We start from the raw sequence: 25573 nt of genomic DNA, 5'->3' as shown, positions 1-25573 counted from the left end.
ATAATGAAGACAAAACAGAAGTATTATGAGCTAGGAGAAAAAACGCACAAAATTCTAGCGTGGCACCCTAAGACAGAACAAACTAAAAGAATGGTATTGGCATTAAGGAAAAAGGACAAACAAATTACATATAATCCAACAGAGATCAATGAAAACTTCATGGAATTCTACGAACAACTATATTAAACTGAAAACGAAGGGAAAGAAGACAAAATAGATGAATTTTTAACCAAAATTGAACTACCAAAATTACAAATAGAGGAGCAGAATAAATTAATAAAACCATTGGAAATAGAAGAATTACAGGAGATATTAAAAAATCTACCGAACAATAAAACAACAGGAGAGGATGGACTCCCAAAAGAATTCTATAAAACATTTAAAGATTTATTAATTCCTCCCCTCCTGGAAGTAATCAACCAGATTGATAAAACACAAAACATACCAGATTCATGCAAAACAGCAATAATTACAGTAATACCAAAGACAGGGAAAGATCCACTTGCACCAGCATCATATAAACCAATATCTCTACTTAACACAGATTATAAGATAATAGCTAAACTATTAGCAAACAGATTGGCCGACTATGTACCAAAAGTAGTAAATCTAGACCAAACTGGATTTATTAAAAAAAGACAAACAACAGACAATATCTGTAAATTTATTAACTTAATTCATGCAGTAGAAGGAAATAAAACTCCAACAGTAGCGGTTGCTTTAGACGCAGAGAAGGCCTTTGACAGAGTAGAACGGAATTATTTATTCAAAGTACTACAAAAATTCAGCCTATATTAATTGGATTAAAGCATTATATAAGGGGCCATTGGTGAACGTGACAGTAAATGGATATATATTAAAACAATTTAACTTAAGGCAGGGATGTCCACTATCTCCCTCACTGTTCGCGTTAGCTATGGAACCACTAGCAGAACTAATAAGAACAGAAAATAAAATAAGAGGGATAAAAATAAAAGAGAAGGAATATAAAATCAGTCTATTTGCAGATGATGTTATAATATACTTAACAGAACCAGAAATATCAATAAAAGAATTACATAGGAAATTGAAGGAATATGGAGAAGTATCGGGGTACAAGATCAACGCAAATAAAAGTGAAGCAATGCCAATGAATAATGCAGATTTCACAAAGTTTAAGAAAGAATCACCACTTAGATGGCAAACACAAGCAATGTGATACCTCGGTATACAACTAAATAAAAATCTCGGCAATCTATATGAACTAAATTATCATCCATTAATGAAAAAATTACAAGACGACTTAGAGCATTGGAAAGACTTACCACTAACACTGATAGGAAGGATAAACTGTATTAAAATGAACATTTTCCCAAGGATACAATACCTATTTCAGTCATTACCAATTCACCTAACAGAGAAATTCTTCAAGGAGTTAAAGAAAATAATAAGGAAATTCTTATGGAAAGGGGGGAAACCGAGGATAGCACTTGATAAATTAACAGAATGGTACAAACAAGGAGGTTTACAACTGCCAAACTTTAAGAATTATTATAGAACCACACAATTAAGATACCTATCAGATTTTTATCAAACAAGGGAAAAACTAGATTGGACCAGATTAGAACTAGATAAAATAGGGGAGAAGATACCTGAACATATACTATATAAATGTGATGAAAAATTGGTGCAACGTAGGAATTCACCGGTATTGCATCATCTGCTCCACATTTGGAAGAAGATTCATGTAGAAAGGAATAAAACAAATTACCAACTCCCAAAACTAATATTGATGCAAAATCAGCTAATCCCTTTCACAATAGATAACCTTTCCTTTAGAGAATGGGAGAGAAAAGGGATCAAAAGAATAGAAAATTGTTTTTTGCAAAATAAATTATTATCTTTTGAACAAATGAAGGATAAATCTAATATAACTCACGATACAGTGTTGGCATACTACCAACTGAAAACCTACTTGAAGGACAAATTGGGAAACAGTTTGAGGTTACCAGAAGGAAGCAATTTTGAATATGTGATTGCAGACACAATGATAATTAAAAAATTTGTAACAAACATGTACGTCAAACTGCAAGAAAAGGAGAACGAGGAAACAAATGGTAAAACGAAACAAAAATGGGAACAAGATCTAAACATAAAGATAAAGAATGAAACATGGGAGAAGCTATGCTCTGGAACTATGAGAAATACAATAAACACGAGGTTACGCATGATACAATATAACTGGATAAAGAGGCTATACATCACACCTCAAAAGTTAAATAAATGGGACCCAACAGTATCAGACAGATGTTTTCGCTGTAAAAAGGAAACGGGAACAACAATTCATGCAATTTGGACATGTGAGAAAGTGAAAAAATTTTGGGAAGATCTAAACCAGATATTAAATAAAATCACAAAAAGCAATATACCAAAAAACCCAGAGATCTTCCTCCTAAGTAATATAAGAAATAAAGAATTTGGACTCGATTTGGATGGAGCACAAAAAAGATTTGTTATGATAGCCCTAGCTGTAGCAAAAAAATGTATTATGTCAACCTGGAAATTAGATGACAACTTGAGAATACAACAATGGTATATAGAAATGAATAAATGTATTCCATTAGAAAAAATAACATATAATTTAAGAAATAACATCACAATATTCAAACAAATATGGGAGCCATACATGAAATACAATAGAGAAATCCTACCGTGGACTTTCACCACCTAAAATGACAGAAGGAGAAGATAATGAGAAGAACTGACTCAGTAAAATTTTTTGTTTATTTTTATTAAGTGACAACATTGTTTAACGGGTTTAATGTATCTTATAGATTGAAATGGGAAAGGGAGTGAGAGAGGGAGGGAAGGGAGCGGGAAAAAGGGGGAGAAAATGACACTGTATATATTCAAGAGAAAAAATGTCTGTATGTATCTTGGTCAATATGGTTTATAGTGTGAAAAATAAAAAAATAAAAAATAAAAACGGCCACTTTGCTGCAGACTGTAGGTCTAAAATGGCCGCCGGCAAACACAGTGCCTCATGTGAAGCCCAACCGCCACTATCCCATTCAAACTCTTCTTCCCCAGAGCTCTCGTCCAATGAGAGCGAGGGCTCCCCTGGACGGCAACACCTGATGTCACAGAGACACCAAACCCGGAAGGGGCAGTCTACCCTCGCAACCATGATGTTGGCCCGCCTCTCGTCCCCGTGCGGAACACTCGACCCGGCCTCGGTCCCAACTGTAGAGCCCGCTATTGCCACGGCCACGACCACCCCTGGGGCCAACACTACCGCTGCTGCTGCCGCTGCCGCTGCCACAGCCACCCCCGGAGACGATGCTACCGCTACCGCTGCCCACGCCACCACCGGTGCGGCCACCGCGACCGACTGGGGACCTGCCGCGGCCAACCAGGTACTCGCCCTAGCATCCATCGCTGACGACCGCTGGGGCCCGACCGCCGCGACCGATGACCTACACACCGCCAACTGCGAGCAACAACCCCCACTACTTACCGTTCATCCACCGACACCGCCACAACAGCACCTCCGGGAGTACCTCCAATCTGCTCCTCCAGCGCTGACTGCGACTATGACGTCATCCCGTTGCGTGACGTCAACACGCGGAACTCCCCTGTCAACAGGATCAGTGGCTGCTTCTATAACACTAAATCAGCAATGCTCTCATCCCCTCACTAAAGCAATGGATCTGATTAAAGTGCATAGACCAATTGCTTATTTGACTCTGGGTCAACTGACAGTTTTATCCGGCCAGATCTGGCCCTCCGTTGCGTTCTTGACATTATCCCCACTACCCAGTGGATCTCATTAGCGACGAGGTCACACTCGACCGGGATAAAGGGGTATTGCATTACCACGCTGGAAGTACAGGGCGTAACGGTCACCCACTTCAAATTATTCATCCTTCCCCAATTGTGCGCCCCAGTGTTGCTGGGATTAGACTTTCAGTGTCAGTTTCGAACGGTGTCCCTACACTTTGGGGGACCCCACGTCCCCCTCTCGGTCTGTCATCGCGCCACCCCTGAAGCACCCGAGCAACCCGCCCCTGTGCCCCGGGGCCACTCCTGCAGCCTTTCCACACTCCGGATTGCCCCGCCAGCACTCTTCGCAATCCTCACCCCTAGCTGAAAGCCTGTGGCCACCAAAAGTCGGCAATATAGTTATGAAAACAGGCAATTAATTAGGAGTGAGGTGCGTAGATTGCTGGATGAGGGCATCATCGAACTCAGTTCAAGTCCCTGGAGAGCCCAGGTGGTGGTTGTCAAGAACGGGGAAAAGCTACGGATGGTGGTCGACTATAGCCAGACCATTAACCGCTTCATGTTCCTGGATGTGTACCCCCTGCCACGCATCACGGATGTGGTGAACCAGATCGCCCAATACCGCATATTCTCCACCATTGACCTACGTTCGGCCTACCACCAGCACCCGATCCGCTGTAAGGACCGACCATTCACGGCCTTCGAAGCGAATGGGCGGCTGTATCAATTTCTCAGGGTACCATTCGGGGTCATGAATGGTGTCGCGGTCTTCCAGCGGGAAATGGACCGGATGGTGGACCAGAACGGGCTAACCGCTACCTTCCCGTATCTGGACAATGTCACCATCTGCGGCCACGACGCGCAGGACCACGACGCCAACCTAGACAAATTTCTTCAAACTGCCGGTCGGCTGAACCTGACCTACAATTTTGACAAGTGTTTCTTCCGGACCACACGACTTGCGATTCTAGGTTGCGTGGTGGAAAACGGGGTAGTGATGCCAGATCCTGACCGCATGCATCCCCTAATGGACTTACCCCCTCCCCCATACCCAGAAAGCGCTCAAACGCTGCCTGGGCTTTTTTTCATATTACGCCCAATGGGTTCCACACTACGCCGACAAGGCGCGTCCTCTTATCAAGACCACCTCCTTTCCCCTCTCAACCGAAGCCAGAGCGGCTTTCGATCGAATCAAATCTGACATCGCCGCTGCAATGCTGCACGCGATCGATGAGTCTGTCCCGTTTCAAGTCGAGAGCGATGCATCCAACTTCGCCCTGGCAGCCACCTTGAACCAGGCCGGTCGGCCTGTAGCCTTCTTCTCCAGAACCCTCCAGGGTCCAGAGAGTAGACACTCCTTGGTTGAGGAGGCCCAAGCCATAGTTGAAGCGGTGCGTCGTTGGAGACATTACCTCGCTGGGAGGCGCTTTACACTGTTGACTGATCAATGTGCGGTCTCCTTCATGTTCAGCAACACCCAGCGAGTTAAGATAAAAAACGACAAAATCGTCAGATGGAGAATCGAACTCTCCACCTTTAACTATGACATCCTGTACCAGCCTGGTAAGCTCAACGACCCACCTGACGCACTCTCCAGGGGGACGTGCGCCAGCGTACAGATGGACAGACTACAGAAACTCCATGAGGCGCTCTGTCATCCAGGGGTCACTAGGTTTGCCCACTTTGTGAAGGCGCGCAACCTACCCTACACAGTCAAGGAGATTCGCTCCATGACCCGAGCCTGTTCAGTGTGCACTGAATGCAAGCCCCACTTCTTCCGTCTGAGGAACTCCCACGTTATCAAAGCCACCCGCCCCTTCGAGTGTCTTAGTGTAGACTTTAAGGGGGCCCCTACCGTTGACCAACCGTAATAACTACATCCTTACAGCCATCGATGAGTACTCCCGCTTCCCGTTCGCTGTGCCCTGCCCAGACACCACTGCCACCTCAGTTATACAGGCCCTTCACAGTATCTTTGCCATTTTCGGGTACCCCAATTCCATCCACAGTGATAGGGGGTACTCATTCATGAGCGCAGAGCTGCAACAGTACCTTCTAGAGTATGGTATCGCTTCAAGCAGGACCACCAGCTGTAACCCACGCGGTAACGGCCAGGTCGAGAGGGAGAATGCCACCATCTGGAGAGCGGTTACACTGGCTCTCCAGTCTAAAGGTCTCCCCACCTCTCACTGGCAGGAGGTTCTCACTAGTGCCTTACACTCCATCCGCTCCCTCCTATGTTCCGCAACAAATGCCACCCCCCACGAAAGGATGTTCCTTTTCCCGAGGAAATCAGAATCAGGAACCACTGTACCGGCATGGCTCACAGTCCCTGGCCCCGTCCTTTTGCGACGCCACGTCTGGCACTCAAAAAACGACCCCTTGGTCGACCGAGTGACTCTACTCCATGTGAACCCGCATTACGCCTACATTGAGTTCCCAGACGGGCAGGAGGACACTGTTTCGGTGCGGGACCTAGCTCAGGATGTGGTAGGCCCAGCAACCCCCCCAACCCAACCTTCCCCAACTCTTTATTCCCCAGGCCCCGTGCCGGAACAGAAGGACCAACAGCACCCCAATGACCCGGGCCACCCTGCTGACAACACGGCTGGGGAATTGAACGAAGGAGCGGTCGCACCCGACGAGCCCGGAACCACGGCGGTCGCGCAGGATGGTCAGACCCCCTGACCGCTACAGTCCTTAACCTACCCCTTCCTTCCCTTCTCCCTCTTCAGCCCTTCCACCCCAGGGTCAGTTCTCCAAAAAGGGGTGAATGTGATAGTACAGACCTATCACCAATGTATATAGTTACATTATCTAGAGTATGTAATGACTGTGCTTACAGCGATTGGCTGAGAGCTTAGCAACGCCTACTGTCTGGGCCTTAAAGGGTTGTGTCCCTAGCCAGGTCGGATCATTCCGGACTGGTCGGCCACCTGTGAAAAGCTCCTGTCTTTTGCTAATAAAAGCCTTGGTTTGGATCAACAAGTCTTTGGTTCTTTCGACGAGCTCTACAGTATAATACGGGGAAGAAATATCTTGCCTATTCTGGGATGGGGAGGGCACCTCATGGAGCATAATATAAGGAAGAAATGTACACATCTTGACACCAGGAGGATGTATTTTACAGATGTTTTACAGATCCTGCTCCTGCAATGTAATGAAGGGAACCTTGTACACACAAAATGTTTAGGATGGTGGATATGTGGCAATCAAATGGCTGCTTTGTCCTGGATGCTGTCAAACCACCAGAATGTTGGTGGTTGCACTCATCCAGGTCAGCAAAAGGTAGAGTAAAAATACAAGCCCAAAACATTGGTTATGTACTTTTATCTATGCTACATAAGGGACACTGTTTGACCTGGTGAGTTTCTCCAGCTTTGTTTTTACTTCAACCAAAATGTCTGCAGACTTCCATGTTTTACTTCGAAGTGAAGTCCATTGCACTCTGGACTTGTAACTTACTGGTTGTGGGAAGTCTGTGAGGAATCAGCTGAAGTCATTTACCACAGAATACCCTGTCTTTGGTTTCCCCATCTAACCCAGATGTGGCTGGTCAAGTTAGATTTCCAACTAAAGAGGAGTTGTCTAAACAGAGCAGATTATAGGAAAGGCAACTTGTACATACGAGATCAGAAGTGTGAGGCTTTACTATCAGATGAGACTCGTTTAAAAATGTCCCACACATGGAGTTTGTAGCACTTTCAGTTTGGCATTTTTTTTGGTTTTGTGTCATAAGTACAAACTGTTTTATTGCACACAAATGTCAAAAGGATCAAACAACATTTACATTAAAACCCGAGTATTATTTTTTCTTTATCTTACAACTATTTTTTGAAGTACAGTTTAAAAAAAAATAGATTATTGCACAAAATAGTGTGGAAAATAATGGTCAATAAACAATATTGTTGTCCCTGCTGGCAGCCCATGGGGTAACAGCTTCTATTAGCTGCTCCTCACCGTTTAAAATTACTCCAGTTTCCGTATCCTTTTCCAAAGTTACTTCTATTTTTCTTGCTTAAGTAAGTTTATTAAATGGCGACTCGAGGTACTGAAGCTGGGAAGAAATCACTGTTTCTGGGAAAACTATTTCTACTATTCTGGATTACAAAGATCTGAGAAAAGATCTTTAAGAATCTAAAAAGGAGAGGAAAATACATCAAAGTCTCTATTGCTCAGCTTAAAAGGAAACCCTACAATTCATAATCATGGGTACAGAGCAGGGAAGTGATATTGAATTGATCCATAACACTTACTAGTCCACAATCTTCTGCAATTTCCAACACCTCTAATGAGATCCCACAACCAGAGAGATCGCCTTTGCCTCCAGTTTCAGCATCCCAAAGGGACCATTTCCTCTGGGGCATTTGGATTTGTCCCCTTTCACAATCACTATCTGCTCCATTCACTCTCACCTCGGCTCTTGCGCCACTCCAATGAAGCTTAGCTCAAATTTGACGATTGGGGGAGGAGTCACGTGATGGAGTAGTGTCCGGTCAGGGAATTCCAGCCCTCTCCGGAAAAGTTGAAAAAAAAACACACAAAACACAAATGTACAAGAATAAAAATTAAAATAAAGTAAAAGTAAAGGTGAGAAGAAAATGGCAGCAAAGAGAGAAAAGTCGAAAGCAATGGGAAGAAGAGAAGAGGAAAGAACGTCGGAAGAAGAAAGTGAAGGCCTTACCCGTCCGAGGTGGCCCGCCGCGGAGAGAGAAGCCCACTCCCTAAGGTCAGTGGAAGTCGCGAGCTCGGGACTACAAAAATGGCTCACGGAGCCAAGTAAAAGTGCGCAACCACGCATGAAAAAAAACACACTGACGGGAGGGGGGAACAGCTGAGGAGTCTATCTCCACAGCGGAGAGTGACAGCTGCAACACAGCAACAGGAAGAGAACACAGAAAACAACAAGAACAAGAAAGAAGAGAGCAAAAAGAAAACAAGGAAACAACAGATGGCCAACCCAGAGGAAGAAGAACAACATAGAGAAATGGAAGAAGAAGGGAAGGGCAGGACAATGGATATATATTTTTTTAAAGAATATATGGAATCAGTAAAAGAATGGCAATTACAAGAATTAAATGAAATAAAAAGAATTAAGAGTGCAGAAGAAAAAATGAATAAAATAGAGATGGTCATATCAGAGATAGGAAAAAGAGTGGACAATGTGGAAGAACGAGAAATAATTGTAGAAATGGAAGTACAAGAGAAATTAGAAGAATCTAATAAAAAAGTTAAAGAGGCACAAGAGTTGTTAGCTCAGTAGCTAGATATAATGGAAAACTATAATAGAAGAAATAATATAAAGATAGTGGGCCTTAAGGAAGTTGAAGAAGGCAAGAATATGAGAGAATTTATAAAAGATTGGATCCCCAGGGTCCTATGAAGACCAGAATTACAGGAAGAAATGGAAATAGAGAGGGCACATAGAACACTAGCCCCGAAACCACAGCCGTAGCAAAAACCAAGATCCATTTTAGTAAAATTCTTAAGATATACAACAAGAGAAAATATATTGGAGAAAGCAATGAAGAAAATAAGAGAAGACAAAAAGCCACTGGAATACAAAGGTCAAAAATTTTTTTTCTATCCAGACATAAGTTTTGAACTCCTGAAGAAGAGGAAGGAGTTTAATACATATATATATATATAGATAGATAGATAGATAGATAGATAGATGTGCATGTATATATATAGATAGATAGATGTGTATGTATATATGTATATGAGTGTATCCGTATTTAGAGGAAAATATATAGAGTATAGATAAGAATTAATAAGGGAATGAAAGGGAACAGAGGAAATAAGGAGGGAATTAAAAGAGTGACCTTTGTTATATATGAAAATTGAAATCTTTTCCGGGGGGGTACTGGGTGGGGAGGAGTTACGGTCACTGCAAAATCAGTTGACGCTTGCGAGTGAATTCGCAAATCCAAATGGAGAGGGGAGATGTGGTTGCCCGACAAGGGATAAAGGGCAACTCAGGAGGGGGAGGGGAGAATGGGGTTAAAGAAGTTTTAGATAGGAGAATAAGGAAAATGTTTGATGTTTTAGAAATGTTGTCTTATAAAGTGTTCAAAACAAGAAAGCAGAAATGGATAAGAAGGAAAGGTGATGATGAGAAAACAGAAAGGGAAGATAAACAAAGTATGAAATGGCAACGTTGAACAATATGTCTTTAAATATCAACAGAATACATAACCAAATCAAAAGAAAGAAACTGCTAAATTTACTGAAAAAAGAAAAAATTGATATAGCATTCGTGCAAGAAACACATTTAACTGAAATGGAGCATAAGAAATTAAAGATAGTTTGGGTAGGACATGTAAAGCAGCGTCATATAATTCAAAAGCTAGAGGAGTAGCTACATTAATCAGTAAAAATGTACCAATTAAAATAGAAGAGGAAATAATAGATCCAGCAGGGAGATATGTAATGATAAAATGTCAGATATATTCGGAGTTTTGGAATCTACTCAACGTATATTCATCTAACAAAGATCAAAAGTTTATGCAAGATATTTTTTTGAAGATAGCAGAAGATAGCAGACACTCCTATTAATAGGAGGGGATTTCAACCTTAATTTGGATTCAAATATGGATAAAACTGGGAAAAAAATTAACAGAAAAAACAAAGTAGCCAAATTTATAATTAAATCGATGCAAGAAATGCAACTTTTGGATATCTGGAGGAAACAACACCCAAAGGAAAAGGAATATTCATATTATTCGGGTAGACATAAAACATGCTCAAGAATAGACCTATTCATGTTATCAGCTTGTATGAAAGACAGAGTAAGAAAAACAGAATATAAAGCTAGAATATTATCGGACCATTCACCCTTGATATTGACAATAGAGTTAGAGGACATCCCTCCAAGAATGTATAGATGGGAGATTAAACTCCATGCAACTTAAAAGGCAGGATTTTAGAGAATTAATTGAAAGACAAATTAAAATGTACTTTGAAATAAATACGAATCAGTGAAAGAGAAGTTTATACTATGGGAAGCAATGAAAGCGTTCATCAGAGGGCAGATAATATGTAACCAAGATGAAGAAGGACTACAATCAGGAAACAGAGCAGTTGGAAAGGGAAATAGTAAATATAGAAAAAGAATTAGCAATGAAGGAAGACACAACTAAAAGAAGAGAATTGGCAAATAAAAAAATAAAATATGAAACACTACAAACATATAAGGTGGAGAAGAACATAATGAAGACAAAACAGAAATATTATGAACCAGGAGAAAAAACGCACAAAATTCTAGCATGGCAGCTTAAGACAGAACAAACTAAGACAGGGGTGTCAAACTCAAATTCACGGAGGGCCAAAGTTAAAAACTTGGACTAAGTCGAGGGCCAAACTAAATATTTATTGAAAATTTTCAACAACATCTGCATGTTTTCTCTTCTTTCAACATATGTAATGTTAAACTTTAGGATATAACTTTAGGAGGATAATGTTACAGATCAGGAGTAGGTAGCTCAAGTTCACCCTTTGCTTGACCTGAGGGAAACATATTTGGTCCCTGTGGAGATGTAGTCAGTATTCACAGGCTGTGTCCATTTTGGCCTGCATCAGGACTCAGCATTTCCTGCTCACTCCTCAGGCTCTAGGCCTCTATTCACCCTCGACCCACCATCCCTCTACCTGATCAGTCCTTTACCCAACCTCTACTCATCCCTCACTCCACTCGCTCTGCCTCTACCCACCCCATCCTATACACGCCCCTCTACTGCCTCTCCCCTCAACCTGTTCCTCCCTCTACCCATCTCTCACCCTCTAATCACCCCTCCCCTACTCACCCTGCCCCTCCCCTTTTACCTCTTCCCTATCCACCCCTCCTTCTACTCATCCCTCCCTCTAACTGCCCCTCGCATCACCATAACTTCCCCTGCCCATTACTCCTCACCTACACCCTCTGCCCACCCCTGTTTACCCACCCACTCAAGCCCAACGCGCTGCCAATCAGCCTTTGCGGACAGCCACCATCTCTCTCTTCACGTGCAGGGCCAAACCAGCCGTCCCTGGGGTCCGCGCGGGTGCAAGCGCTGAAGGCCATGGCGACCGGGAGAAGTGCGCTCGCGCTGTGGAAGGGCCGTCCGGTGCCAGTTGCGCGGGGCTCACGCTGCCCAGGGGCCGTGTGCAGCCTGCCATGTCCGTCGCACCAACAGGAAATCACAGGCGCTCGCCAATCCGCCGCACCGCTCGACAGGTGGGAGAAGTGACTGGTTGTGCGGGGAGCCTTCCAACCGGCTTGCCGGCTGATGACATCGACAGACTTCTTGTGTTACAATTTCTCGTGTTACAATGGGGAAGGATGTGCAATGAAGGGGGAGGATGGTGGGGGTGACATTACCAAAAAACAGCATCGGCTCTCGCTGCAGGGCAAGCCACCTCTAATACATTTTTGAAATGATCTTGTGGGCCAAATATAATTATATCGCGGGCCAAATTTGGCCCACGGGCCAGAGTTTGACATGTGTGAACTAAGAGAATGGTATTGGCATCAAGGAAAAAAGACAAACAAATCACATATAATCCAACGGAGATTAATTAAAACTTCAGAGAATTCTATGAACAATTATATCAAACTGAAAATGAAGGGAAAGAAGACAAAATAGATGAATTTTTAACTAAAATTGAACTACCAACATTGCAAATAGAGGAGCAAAATACAACAGAACAATTTGAAATAGTAGAAATACAAGAGATAATAAAAAAACTACCAAATAATAAAACACCAGGAGAGGATGGATTCCCAATACAATTCTATAAAACAATTAAAGATTTATTAATTCCTCCCCTCCTGGAAGTAATCAACCAGATTGACAAAACACAAAGCTTACCAGATTCATGCAAAACAGCAATAATTACAGTAATACCAAAGTCAGGGAAAGATCCACTCGCACCAGCGTCATATAGACCAATATCATTACTTAACACAGATTATAAGATAATAGCTAAACTATTAGCAAACAGATTAGCCGACTATGTACCAAAAATAGTAAATCTAGACCAAACTGGATTTGTTAAAAAAAGACGAACAACAGACAATATTTGTAAATTTATTAACTTAATTCATGCAGTAGAAGGGAGTAAAGCGCCAACAGTAGCAGTTGCTTTAGATGCAGAGAAGGCCTTCGACAGAGTAGAATGGAATTATTTATTCAAAGTATTGCAAAAATTCAGTTTACCAGAGAAGTATATTAATTGGATTAAAGCATTATATAAGGGGCCATTGGCGAAAGTGACAGTAAATGGATATATATCAAAGCAATTTAACTTAAGCAGATCAACAAGGCAGGGATGCCCACTATCACCCTTATTGTTCGCGTTAGCTATAGAACCACTAACAGAAAATAAAATAAAAGGGATAAAAATAAAAGAGAAGGAATATAAAATCAGTTTATTTGCAGATGACGTTATAGTATACTTAACAGAAGCAGAATTATCAATAAAAGAATTACATAAGAAATTGAAGGAATATGGAGAAGTGTCGGGTTACAAGATTAACGCAAATAAGATTGAAGCAATGCCAATGAATAATGCGGATTTCTCAAAATTTAAGAAAGAATCACCATTCAGAAGGCAAATGCAAGCAATAAGATACCTAGGTATACAAATAAATAAAAACCTCGGCCATCTATATAAACTCAATTATTATCCACTAATGAAAAAATTACAGGACGACTTAGAGCATTGGAAAGACTTACCACTAATATTAATAGGAAGGATAAACTGTATTAAAATGAACATTTTCCCAAGGATACATTACCTATTTCAGGCATTGCCAATACACTTGACGGAGAAATTCAAGAAATTAAAAATAATAAGGAAATTTTTATGGAAAGGAGGGAAACCAAGGATAGCACTAGATAAATTAACAGAATAGTATAAACAAGGAGGCTTACAACTGCCAAACTTTAAAAATTATTATAGAGCCGCACAATTAAGATACCTATCAGATTTTTATCAAACAAGGGAAAAGCCAGATTGGACTAGATTAGAACTGGATAAAATAGGGGAGAAGATACCTGAACATATATTATATAAATGGGATGAAAAATTGGTACAACGTAGGAATTCTCCAGTATTACATCATATGCTCAATATTTGGAAGATTCATGTAGAAAGGAATAAAACAAATTATCAATTACCAAAACTAATACTGTCGCAAAATCAGTTAATCCCTTTTACAATAGATAACCTTTCCTTTAGAGAATGGGAGAAAAAAGGGATCAAAAGAATAGAAAATTGTTTTTCAGGAAATAGATTATCCTTTGAACAAATGAAGGATAAATATAATATAACTCAAGATACAGTGTTGGCATACTACCAACTGAAATCCTACTTGAAGGACAAATTGGGAAGCAGTCTGAGGTTACCAGAGGGAAGTAATTTTGAATATGTGATTACAGATACAATGATAATCAAAAAATTTATAACAAATATGTATATTAAACTGCAAGAAAAGGAGAAGGAGGAAACAAATGGTAAAACTAAACAAAAATGGGAACAAGATTTAAACAAAGATAAAGAAGGAAATATGGGAGAAATTATGCTCTGGAACTATTAGAAATACAATAAACACGAGGTTACGTATGATACAATATAACTGGATACACAGGCTATACATTACACCTCAAAAGTTAAATAAATGGGACCCAACAGTATCTGACAGATGTTTTCGTTGTAAAAAAGAAATGGGAACAACAATTCATGCAATCTGTACATGTGAGAAAGTAGAAAAATTTTGGGAAGATCTAAACCAGATATTAAATAAAATTACCGAAAACAATATACCAAAAAACCCAGAGATCTTCCTCCTAAGTAACATAAAAAACAAAGAATTTGGACTTGATTTGGATGGTGCACAAAAAAGATTTGTTGTGATAGCCCTAGCCATAGCAAAAAAATGTATTATGTCAACCTGGAAATTAGAAGATAATTTGAGAATACAATGGTATATAGAAACGAATAAATGTATTCCATTAGAAAAAATAACATATAATTTAAGAAATAATATTGAAATATTTGAACAAATATGGGAGCCATACATGAAACACAATAGAGAAAACCTACCAGGGACATCTACCACCTAAAATAATGAAAGGAGAAGGAAATGAAAAGAATTGTCTCAGTGGAATTTCTTGTTTATTTTTATTGAATGACAACATTGTTTGACTGGTTTGGTGTATCTTAGATTCTGTACTTTGGATGAATGGGGGGGGGGGTGGGAGGTAGGGAGGGTGGGATGGGGGGAGAAAATGACACTATATATTTGAAAAGGAAAATGTATGCATCTTGGTCAATGTGGTTTATGTTGTGAAAAATAAAAAATAATAAAAAAAAATTTGACGATTGGTACCCCATCTATTGGACTCCGTTTTGAATCAAGAAATTTCAGATAATTGGTCTCTTCATCAGCATAACCCGATTCCCAGGATTCGCCCCTGGCAATTTCAGACTTCGAGTCGCCACTCATGCACCCTCCTGACATGTTTCATGTCCTCCCCAGTCTTTACCATCTTTCATGCAGCAGCATGACCCAAAGGGTAAGAATGTATGCATGCTCAATGGGCAGCATGGACTTTGTGGGCTCAAGGGCTACTTATTTACTACACAATATTTCCATTGTAGAATTGTGGAGGAAACAAGCCCTTCAGCACTACATCATGACAATTTTGCCCTTTCTAGGATCATCTCATTTGCATGCATCAGGACCATATCCTTGTGTAAATATCCATACCTTCTCCATTTAAATACATCCTAAATGTCGTGATTGCATTTGATTTTATTTCCCTTGGCACTCAAGCACTTCCGATTTCTGTCCTTTTGCTTTATCAGTCCCCAGATGATGGAAATAGACGACCTCACCATAATCGACACCTCACAGCAGGCACACATCCATGTAAATCTCTCCCCATTTTCTATGCAACATAGATGCATGGTCACTGAGCTGAATTTTTCCTCCATGATGTTTGAAATAAGTATTTCCAACACTTCTCAGTTTTGATTTCAGCCATTTGGCACAAAAAGTATTTGACTGCAATGTCTGGTCTATTCTATTCAGTTCTGAGAGGATGGAACACAATGAGAGGATGCAGAGGTTTACCAGAATAGTTGCATGCCAAGGAATTTCAGCTGCAGAATTGGATTAATGAACCTGTGATTGTTCTTCCCATAGCAAAAAAAAGGAAATTAGAGGTGTGCAAAATAGTGCTTGGTAAATAGCAGGGAGCTGATCCTTTTAGCAACAGGACAAGAGGTTTTAAAATTTCAGTGGAAAAATACAAGGGGGAAAAGACAGGGGAAACCTGACAATGTCTGTGTCCAGTCTACAGACTATTTCCACAAATTCTTTCAGGGAGGAATTTGAGAGAGAACCAGGAGGGCCATGGGGAAAACAGCCCCAGACCAGTTATACTGGTCCCACTAACCTGTCATCACTGGGGCACGGGGATATGAACCCTACAGATAACATTTGAAACTCTGTTCCCTCGAGTCTCTCTGCCACCACAAGCATTGCCCACAGTGCTCTCTCATGCACAACACAAACATGCTGCTTTCATGAAACAGAGACAGTGCCAAAGAAACCAAAAAATGCTTTATTTTCCAATGAAATCAGTGTTCATTATGACGCCAGTTGTTCCAAATTGAATGTAACAATTTACAAAAATAGCATTTGTTCGGACAAAAATAGGTTATTATAGAAATCACGGGTACTCAGGATCTGACTGGGGTCATCTCAAATCTTTAGAACTAGAATGTACATGCTGTAATTACAGTGCAATATGGATTCTATCAATGTACATTTTAAAATGAAAAGGTGTCAGAAAGAGAAAAGCTCCTCTGAAGGTTTGCTGAATAAAGACATGATCATATCACATGAAAAGGCACACAATGAGCAGGATGTGGAGAGCCATAACCACAGGGGTATGCTACACTGCTTTCCTTATTACACTAGAACGTGAAAAAACACCACTCACAAGAGCTCCATGTGAAACCAGGTGAACGTCCCAACCCTTGCACCCCACTCTTCAAAAGCTGTTTTAGAGTGGGGGTGGTTGTACATTCAGCTGGCCTGGCCCCACAATTTACTCCAAAATCTCTTGCCTCCCCCCACCCAGCCATCCAATCTTCCTCATTGCCTCTCCTCTGTATCATAAATCTGTTGAAGACAACTGCAATACAAATACATTTTCTGAAATGCACACAAAGAAACTACATTGAAAATGTAAAAAGAAAATCAGCACAAATCTGGATGGGGAGGAGGGGGCAGGGCAAAGGAATGTAGCTGAGTGGAATAAGGTCACATCCAAATGCAGCAACAAGAAATATTTGCCCCTTCCAACTCCCTTGCTGATGCTTGGTTCACTCCCCCTTCATCTTCAGTGCTGCAAATCAAGATTTCATTTACTTACACTATCAGAGGTCATTTATCCCATCATCCATTCTGGCATTGGGAGCATCCTTATTTCCAAGCCACCCATTCTTTTTAAAATGGGCTGATTCATTTCAGGTCAAATTTGAAGGCAGAATACAATGTTCATGGGAGGACTGAACAGTGTAATTTGTAAAGGAACAGAGATCTTGGGGCCTGTGACCCCAAGATACTCAAAACTGCTGCACAGGTTGTAGGGAGTGTTCAGCAGTCATGAGGTAATGGTGCTGTTCAAGACCTTAGACTCCACTTGGAACACTGTGTTTATTCTGGTCACCTCACCACAGGAAGGGCATGGATGCTATAGAGCAGTGGTTCCCATTTTTTTCTCTTTCTCCCTCCCCACCACCCCCCCCCCCTCACATACCACCTTAAGTAACCCCTTACTACCTATGCCATTGGTACTCTGGGGTTGGTAAGGGATTACTTTAGGTGGTATTCATGGAAAAAGTTGAGAACCACTGCTATAGAGGATGCAGAGATTTTCAAGGATGTTTCCGCGTTTTGAGAGCATGCCTTATGAGGATAGGTTGTGTGAACTTGGGTCCTTTTGCCTTGAAGCAATGGAGGATGAGGGCTGACCTGATAGTACAAGATGATGAGAGGCATTGATAATGTAAATAGCCAGAGGTTTTTACCCCAAGGGCTGAAATGCTTAACATGAAGAGGCATAGTTTTAAGTTGCTGGAAGTACAAGAGGGGATGCAAGTTTTTCCACAAAGAGAGTGATGGGTGCATGGAATGCACTGCTAGAGGCAGGTAGAATATTATCTTTTAAGAGACTATTAGATAGGTGCATGGAATTGAACAAAATGGGGGGTTATGCAGTAGGGCATAACACTGTGGGCCAAATGGCCTGTGCTGTATTGTTCCACATTCTCCCAAGTCCATTAATACCCTACTGTCAATAAAATAGGAGACCAATTGGTGGAAAGGGCCCGGCAACTTAAGCCATGTCAGTGGTGATCACTGCACATTCATTTGGACTTTAATCCCTCAACAGCATCCAGACTTTTTCCATAATGTTCATTCTAGATTTGGAAAACCTCTAAAAGTAAGAATCTCAAAATAATTAAAACCACACTCTTAGAGTAAACATTGGCTTGAAATGAGAACAGAAAAGACATCGGCAAGGTTGGCATAGCCGTTAGTGCAATGCCTTTACAGCGCCAGCAATTGGGACTGGACCTGGGCTCGAATCTTGCGCTATCTAAGGAGTTTGTATGTTCTCCTCATGTCTGCATGGGTTTTCCCCAGGGGCTCCAGTTTCCTCCCTCCCTTCAAAAATATATCCGGGTGTAGGTTAATGGGGTGCAGGTTGGGTGGCACGGACTCGTAGGGCCGAATTGGCCTGTTACAGTGCTCTTTGTCGACATTTAAACATTTAAAATAAATAAAAAGAAATTAAAATTAAAATCTGGGAACAGTGCAGTAATTTGATTTCAAAGAAGCATTTTCAATCTTTTAAGATATCTTTCCCAGAGTAGGAAAGGCAAAGTATTGGGAAATTTCAAACACTGAAACATTAATATGCTACAGGTAACAAAATATTTAAAAACATCCTAAGAGACCTGACTCAATTTTCACATTATTGAAGCAAACCACAGTATCCTACACATTATATTTAAAATCTAACAAAAATCTGGCATGACTCTGTCCTTCTTGCAGACTGCTCCAGTAAATCGTTAAATCAGTAAGACACAAAGTGTGGACTCTGGACAACTTTATTGTTCTGCAAAACAAAAAAATCATCACGTGTAGACATCTTGCAACACTCACTGACACGTCAATGGATATCAATAGAAATGGCTGGATAATTAGGCATAAACACCAACTCAGAGGCAAAATTATACTTCAAAACTTGTAGCAATTTGAAAATTTACCTTATTTAAAAAAAAAACTGCTGATATGTCAATATATGTTGTTGCTGGTCTTCTTTCTTTGGCTTGGCTTCGCGGACGAAGATTTATGGAGGAGGTAAATGTCCACGTCAGCTGCAGACTCGTTTGTGGCTGACAAGTTCAATGCGGGACAGGCAGACACGGTTGCAGCGGTTGCAGGGGAAAATTGGTTGGTTGGGGTTGGTCTTATGACACATTTAAAGGCTTTTTCCAAAGCAAATTCTCAAGAGCATATTTCAATAATTTAAATGTATTAAATTGTACAAAGAGCTTAGACGTCAATTCTCACCTATTGAATTTTCTAAAGCACCAAAAAAAATGATCAAATACAGTTTTAAGCCAAAATCAAGTGACAATTTGATTAATTTTACTTCAATTTTTTTTTAATACCATTGGAATATCTCATCATGTAGGTTTCAGCCTTTGAGAAGCCTTCACTTCTGATAGATCTGGGTTCCACAGGTCATTAAAAATATTCATCTGTGCTTGAAGACATTGGCCCGAGCCCTCAAATATGCAGGCAAGTCAAAAAACTAATGACTGCCTGTTGGAGTTATAGCTGGTGCATGAATTGTACTTGATAGCTGTAGAGAGAACAGGAAAACTAGATGGAGGCAAGGATGCCATCTTAGTTTGAAAATACAAGGTGCACCCGAACTCTTTATTGTAAGGTAATGATCGATTTCCCCAAAGTACATGTTAAAGAGATGTGGAAGTGAGTGTGTATCAATGATCAGGGATTAAGAGTAATATTGGTGTATTACTCAGCCCTTTAACACTCCAACTCATAAAATATCAATTTTCCTTGTTCTCCAATCCCACCCTGCACCTTTTCTTCCTTCAATTCTCCTTCCCATGAGTGTGGGTCTCACATTCACATGTGCCTTTGCTAACAAAATTAAATTTCTAGTCACGATTCCAAACACTTCTGAGAAACAGGAATCAATTATTTGTGGACTCAAATGCAACTGTGATTATTGTTGTATCATAATGCAACATGCCCAGCTCCTGCAGTATAAATTACCCTGGACAATTTTTGGTTAGTTACATAATAAATTTTCATCTCCTTTATTTCTGCAGTCAGCAGTGATTCACTCCACTAACTGCAAATCCGTTCCAATGGTTCCTTCTGTCACAAGACTTGACTTTCTAGGTCAGGTATCCAGTTCAGCAAAAGGTGTTGTACTGATCTCACTGGGGAGAGACAATCAGCCATTGAAATTGAGGGCTTCAAATATCACTGGCAACATTAGTAATTCTAATTGAGAATGAGTGCAAATGAATATAAACAGCAGCAGATGTCAACATAGAGCATTAAAGCATAGTACAGGCCATTCAGCCCATAATCTTGTACCAACCTACATAAACCAACTCTATCTAATTCTTCCCTATCTCAAACATCAATATTTTTCTTGCATCCATGTGCCTGCCTACAATGTCCCTATGGCACCAACCTCCACCACCACATCTGGTAATGCATTCCAGGCACCCACTACTCTCTCCCCTAAATGTTCCTCCTCTCACCTTATACAGATGACATCTGGTACGTGTGTTGCCCAAAAAGAGGTGCTGGATATCCACCTGATTTCTCTCAATCTTGTAGCTCTCTATTAGGTCACTTCTCATCCTTCTCTCATGTGGTCTAACCAGAATTTTAGAGTTGCAACATCACCTCACATCTCTTGAACTCAATCCCCTGACTAATGAAGGCCAGCATCCCATAGGCTTTCTTAACTATCCTATCACCTTGTGCAGAAATAATAAAAGAGCTATGGATTATGTTCCACAGTCACTCTAATGACATAACATGGTAGAAGGACAATTAACCTACCGACCCCAAATGTTTGAGGGTGGGAGGAAACCCTGAGCACCCAGAGAAAACCCACCCAGTCATGGGGAGAAAGTACAATGCCACTACAGTGCTAGATTTGAATCTTGGTCACTGGCGCCGTAGTAGCATTCCACTAACTGCTACTCTAACCGTGCCGACCAAGACCAATTGTGTTCCAATCTCATAAGACCAATTTACCATTCAATGGAGTTATAATTTTTCCCTCAAATTCACCATTCTGCTTGGATAAGCTGATAATGGGAAGATGATTCAACTGAATACTGTCACGTGGAATGAGAGATCATGCAAAACTTGCTTTGGGGCTGTCCAGGGAAGTCATCCTCAATATTGATCAGCAGATAAGATCTGATAGTGTTTGTCGAGATAGAAATGGATAGAACATTTGTGAATGCAAGATCTATTAGGAGCTGCAAGCAAATGTTGCCATGCTCTGCAGGAACACAGCAGAAACAAAAATATTCAGGAGAAACCAATATTCTGGAAAGGGGGAAGGGGGTGTAATTTATTTATTGATTCTCCCACAGGTAAACTTCTAGCATGAAACCCACACCACACTTCAACAACAAGGAATCTATTCCCCCTGCTGAACACAGAGGAGGTCATGTGACAGAGTTGTAAAGAACACTGTAGGCCATTAGCTGGAAGATAGGATTGGTATAAAGTGACACTTGGTGGTCAGCATGGATATACGAGCTGAAGGCGTGTTGTATAACCATATGGTTCTACAAGAGGAATTAAAATGGGGGTGTGAAGAGATCAGAAGGGAGAGAGACACGGGGTGGTTCATGCCATCAGTAGATTAAATATTGAACAGTACAGGAAAACTAATCTACCAAATGTAATACTTACATCATTGCTCTGACGACGGAACTTTTGTGCTGAAGAATCGACTACGTCACCATCATCATCGTATTCCAATCCACGTTTGACAGTCATTACTCCACCTGCACAACTTTGAACCCGGTCTGGTTTATAGAAAAATAAAGACAAAAAGCAAACATTAAAATGATCTCCAATTTTAACTCTGGACAGCTGTAGAAAGAACTTTACACTTAGCCATTGTACTTCCCAGCCTTAAATCCGGCCCGGTTCAGATTAGAAACCAATGTCAAAGATGTCACGCTGTCAGTGGATAAGCAAGGCTTGGAGCCCTGCAATCATCAATAAAGTGTAGTCATTGTTGCAAATGTCAGAAACAGCTGTCGATTTATGCACATGAGCTCCAGTTAACAGCAATGTTATATTTGCATTATTGAATATGATTGACAGATGTACTTCCCCAGACATACTGGGTAGGCAGGGAGAACGTTCACGCTCTCCGTATCACAGTTCTGTTTATATTCAAGAAAGCAGATAACCACAGCATTTTCAGTGAAGTGCCCACCATGGCTCAATTGGCTGCACGCTTGACAGTCAGAAGGCTCTATGTTCAAAGGTAAAACAAAAGTCTGCAGACACCATGGATGAAGTAAAAACACAAAGCTGGAGAAACTCAGCAGATCAAACAGTGTCCTTTACATAGCAAAGGTAAAGATACATAACAGACACTTCAGCCCTTCAAGATATGGAAAAAAGGTATGGATGCTTGCTGACATTTTTCCACACTTTGATGAAGGGCTCAAGGTTGAAACACTGGTTATTTACCACCTACGGCTCCTAGAACGCTTCCACCAGCGTTGTCTCCGCTCCATCCTCAACATCCATTGGAGCGCTTTCATCCCTAACGTCGAAGTACTCGAGATGGCAGAGGTCGACAGCATCGAGTCCACGCTGCTGAAGATCCAGCTGCGCTGGATGGGTCACATCTCCAGAATGGAGGACCATCACCTTCCCAAGATCGTGTTATATGGCGAGCTCTCCACTGGCCACCGTGACAGAGGTGCACCAAAGAAAAGGTACAAGGACTGCCTAAAGAAATCTCTTGGTGCCTGCCACATTGACCACCGCCAGTGGGCTGATAACGCCTCAAACCGTGCATCTTGGCGCCTCACAGTTTGGCGGGCAGCAACCTCCTTTGAAGAAGACCGCAGAGCCCACCTCACTGACAAAAGGCAAAGGAGGAAAAACCCAACACCCAACCCCAACCAACCAATTTTCCCCTGCAACCGCTGCAACCGTGTCTGCCTGTCCCGCATCGGACTTGTCAGCCACAAACGAGCCTGCAGCTGACGTGGACTTTTTACCCCCTCCATAAATCTTCGTCCGCGAAGCCAAGCCAAAGAAAGGACACTATTTGAGAAGCTCCATGTTCAAGTCCCACTTCATGGTCTTGTGCACAAATAGGCTCTCACTTCAATGCAATTCACAAAAGTGCTGGAGAAACTCAGCAAGTCACGCAGCAGTTATAGAAGGCAAAAGGCAGCTGATGTTTCAGACCTGAGGCCTTCTTCAGGTGACTGCCTATTCCTTTCATTGCTTGCTGAGTGACCTGGTTTCTCCAGCACTTTTGGGTACAATACTGCATTGGATCCCAGCATCTTTAGATTTCTTGTTTAGCTCACACTCCAGTGCATGGCTGAGGCCGAGTCACCTTTCAAAGTGCACATTGGACGGGAGGGACTCTGGGTCAGGGGTGGGGTAGTGAGCCAGTACAAATCACAGGATGCTGCTTCTTCTCATCTAGTTTATTTACTCTTCAACCATCATTTCTAAAACCTCTATCTTGACATCATCTATGAAAAGCAATAATGAACTTGCCATGCACAATTGGTGACATTTCGCATAAGACAATGGTATCTGCACCAAAAACAGGCAATTCACAAGCTATGATCGTGTTATATGGCGAGCTCTCCACTGGCGACCGAGACAGGGGTGCACCAAAGAAGAGGTACAAGGACTGCCTAAAGAAAGCTCTTGGTGCCTGCCACATTGACCATCGCCAGTGGGTTGATATCGCCTCAAACCATGCATCTTGGCGCCTCACAGTTCGGCGGGCATCAACCTCCTTTGAAGAAGACTGCAGAGCCCACCTCACTGACAAAAGACAAAGGAGGAAAAACCCAACACCCAACCCCAACCAACCAATTTTTCCTTGCAACCGTGTCTGCCTGTCCCGCATCGGATTGTCAGCCACAAACGAGCATGCAGCTGACGTGGACATTACCCCTCCATAAATCTTCGTCCGCGAAGCCAAGCCAAAGAAGAAGAAAGCACTTTGACTTCTGAAATGTGCCTTACGAATGTAAGTTTTCCTTTCCTTCAAGCTACAAAGACATCGCAGAATCTCCGCAAATCAATTCACCCAAAATTTCGACTGACAGTTTCTGGGGGATCGAGGACTACTTGCTTCCACTCCACCGTTGTGGTTTCTGAAGTAATGAACAATGCCAACATGGGACCCACAGATTTTGCCACAGGTGAGGAGTTTCAGAGGTGCCGTACACCTTCCACCATTTTCACCAAACTTCTATGTGGTTATGCCAAGGACACAGCCACATTTGAGGAAATGTTTAAAGTGTTCCTTCTAGCAGAATTAAATGCTTCACCATTTTTAGAAAGTGAATCTTGTTCTTGTCTCTGTGACAATGGGGTCTTGACACTTGGGCATAGACAGTACTGAGTACAGTTAGTGTAGCACTGTTTATTGTGCCAACGACTGGGGTCTCATCCAACGTTGTCTGTAAGGAGTTTATATGTTCTCTCTGTGTGGGTCTCCTCCTGCCCTTCAAAGTGTACTGAGGTTGAGGGTAGCACAGGCTTGTGTGCCAAATGGCCTGTTATCATGCTGCATGTCCAAGCACAGGCACATTTGCTGAATGCTTACAAGAAAGCAGTGAATTCCAATCAGTAGCAAGACTTCACAGCTTCCCTCCGCTATGCAGACCAATTTTACCCCCTCCCCCAATCAATTTTTCCACTTCATCCTCCCCTCTCTCCCACTCTACCACCTCCTCTTCACCCCCCTCCCGAAAAAATCTGGTCTTATTTCTACACACACCACCATTGAATGGTATAACAACAACCTTGTGCTCAACATCTGCAACACCAAGGAGATGATTGTGGACTTCAGGAGGAAGTCGGGGAACACGACCCAGTCCTCATCAAGGGCTCAATAGTGGAGAGGATCAAGTACTTCAAATTCATGGGTTTGAACATCTCTGAGGATCTATCCTGGAGCACGTTGATGCAATCACAAAGGCAGCTCACCAGTGGCTGTACTTTGTGAGGTGTTGGAGGAGATTCAGTATGTCACCAAAGACTCATGTAAACCTCTACAGGTGCACCATGGAGAACATTCTGGCTGGTTGCATTACTTCTGGTATGGAGGTGCCAAATCTCAGCAGTTATTATATTAATCAAGTCCTCTATTCTGTATTTTAAAACTTAAATAAAGTAATCAAAAAAAAACCGTTCCAATCCAATCTTGGATCCATATTGAATGATTTAATATTTTCTTTCACTGAACTTTCCATTCAGGTTCAGTGCTCATATTCCCTTATCAAAGTCTTTTCTAGCTCTACTTTTTAAATCAGTGAAGTTTTTCATATTGCACCTGGGTAGCTTACAACCCAGTGTGAACATTGAGATTTTAAAAAATTTAGACAAAGCTTAGTAGCCCGTGTTCTCCAAATACACTGATTGTGCAACCCCTGTATGTTTTTGAAAGTGCGA

The 25573-nt window shown here is 41.7% G+C and overlaps 1 protein-coding gene across 5 annotated transcripts in view; it reads right to left on the bottom strand.

Annotated features, from left to right (window-relative positions):
- Positions 1 to 16353: 16353 nt before the first annotated feature.
- The window catches only part of LOC138764859 (cryptochrome-1-like), a 43123-nt gene continuing 33903 nt past the window's right edge, over positions 16354 to 25573 (bottom strand). For 2 of the 5 annotated variants that reach the window (XM_069941226.1, XM_069941228.1), the window contains exons 11-12: positions 21812 to 21927; positions 18948 to 19694 (exon numbers count right to left, since the gene is read on the bottom strand). In XM_069941226.1, coding sequence (XP_069797327.1) covers positions 19644 to 19694; positions 21812 to 21927 — 167 coding nt within the window. In that variant the 3' untranslated portion in view covers positions 18948 to 19643. The other 3 variants (XR_011358330.1, XM_069941227.1, XM_069941229.1) reach the window with 3 other exon arrangements.

The sequence above is a fragment of the Narcine bancroftii genome, chromosome 5 (genome assembly GCF_036971445.1).
Source record: "Narcine bancroftii isolate sNarBan1 chromosome 5, sNarBan1.hap1, whole genome shotgun sequence".
Classification (NCBI taxonomy): domain Eukaryota; kingdom Metazoa; phylum Chordata; class Chondrichthyes; order Torpediniformes; family Narcinidae; genus Narcine; species Narcine bancroftii.
Note: the sequence above shows the minus strand (reverse complement) of the source record. Positions and strands in the feature narration are given on the sequence as shown.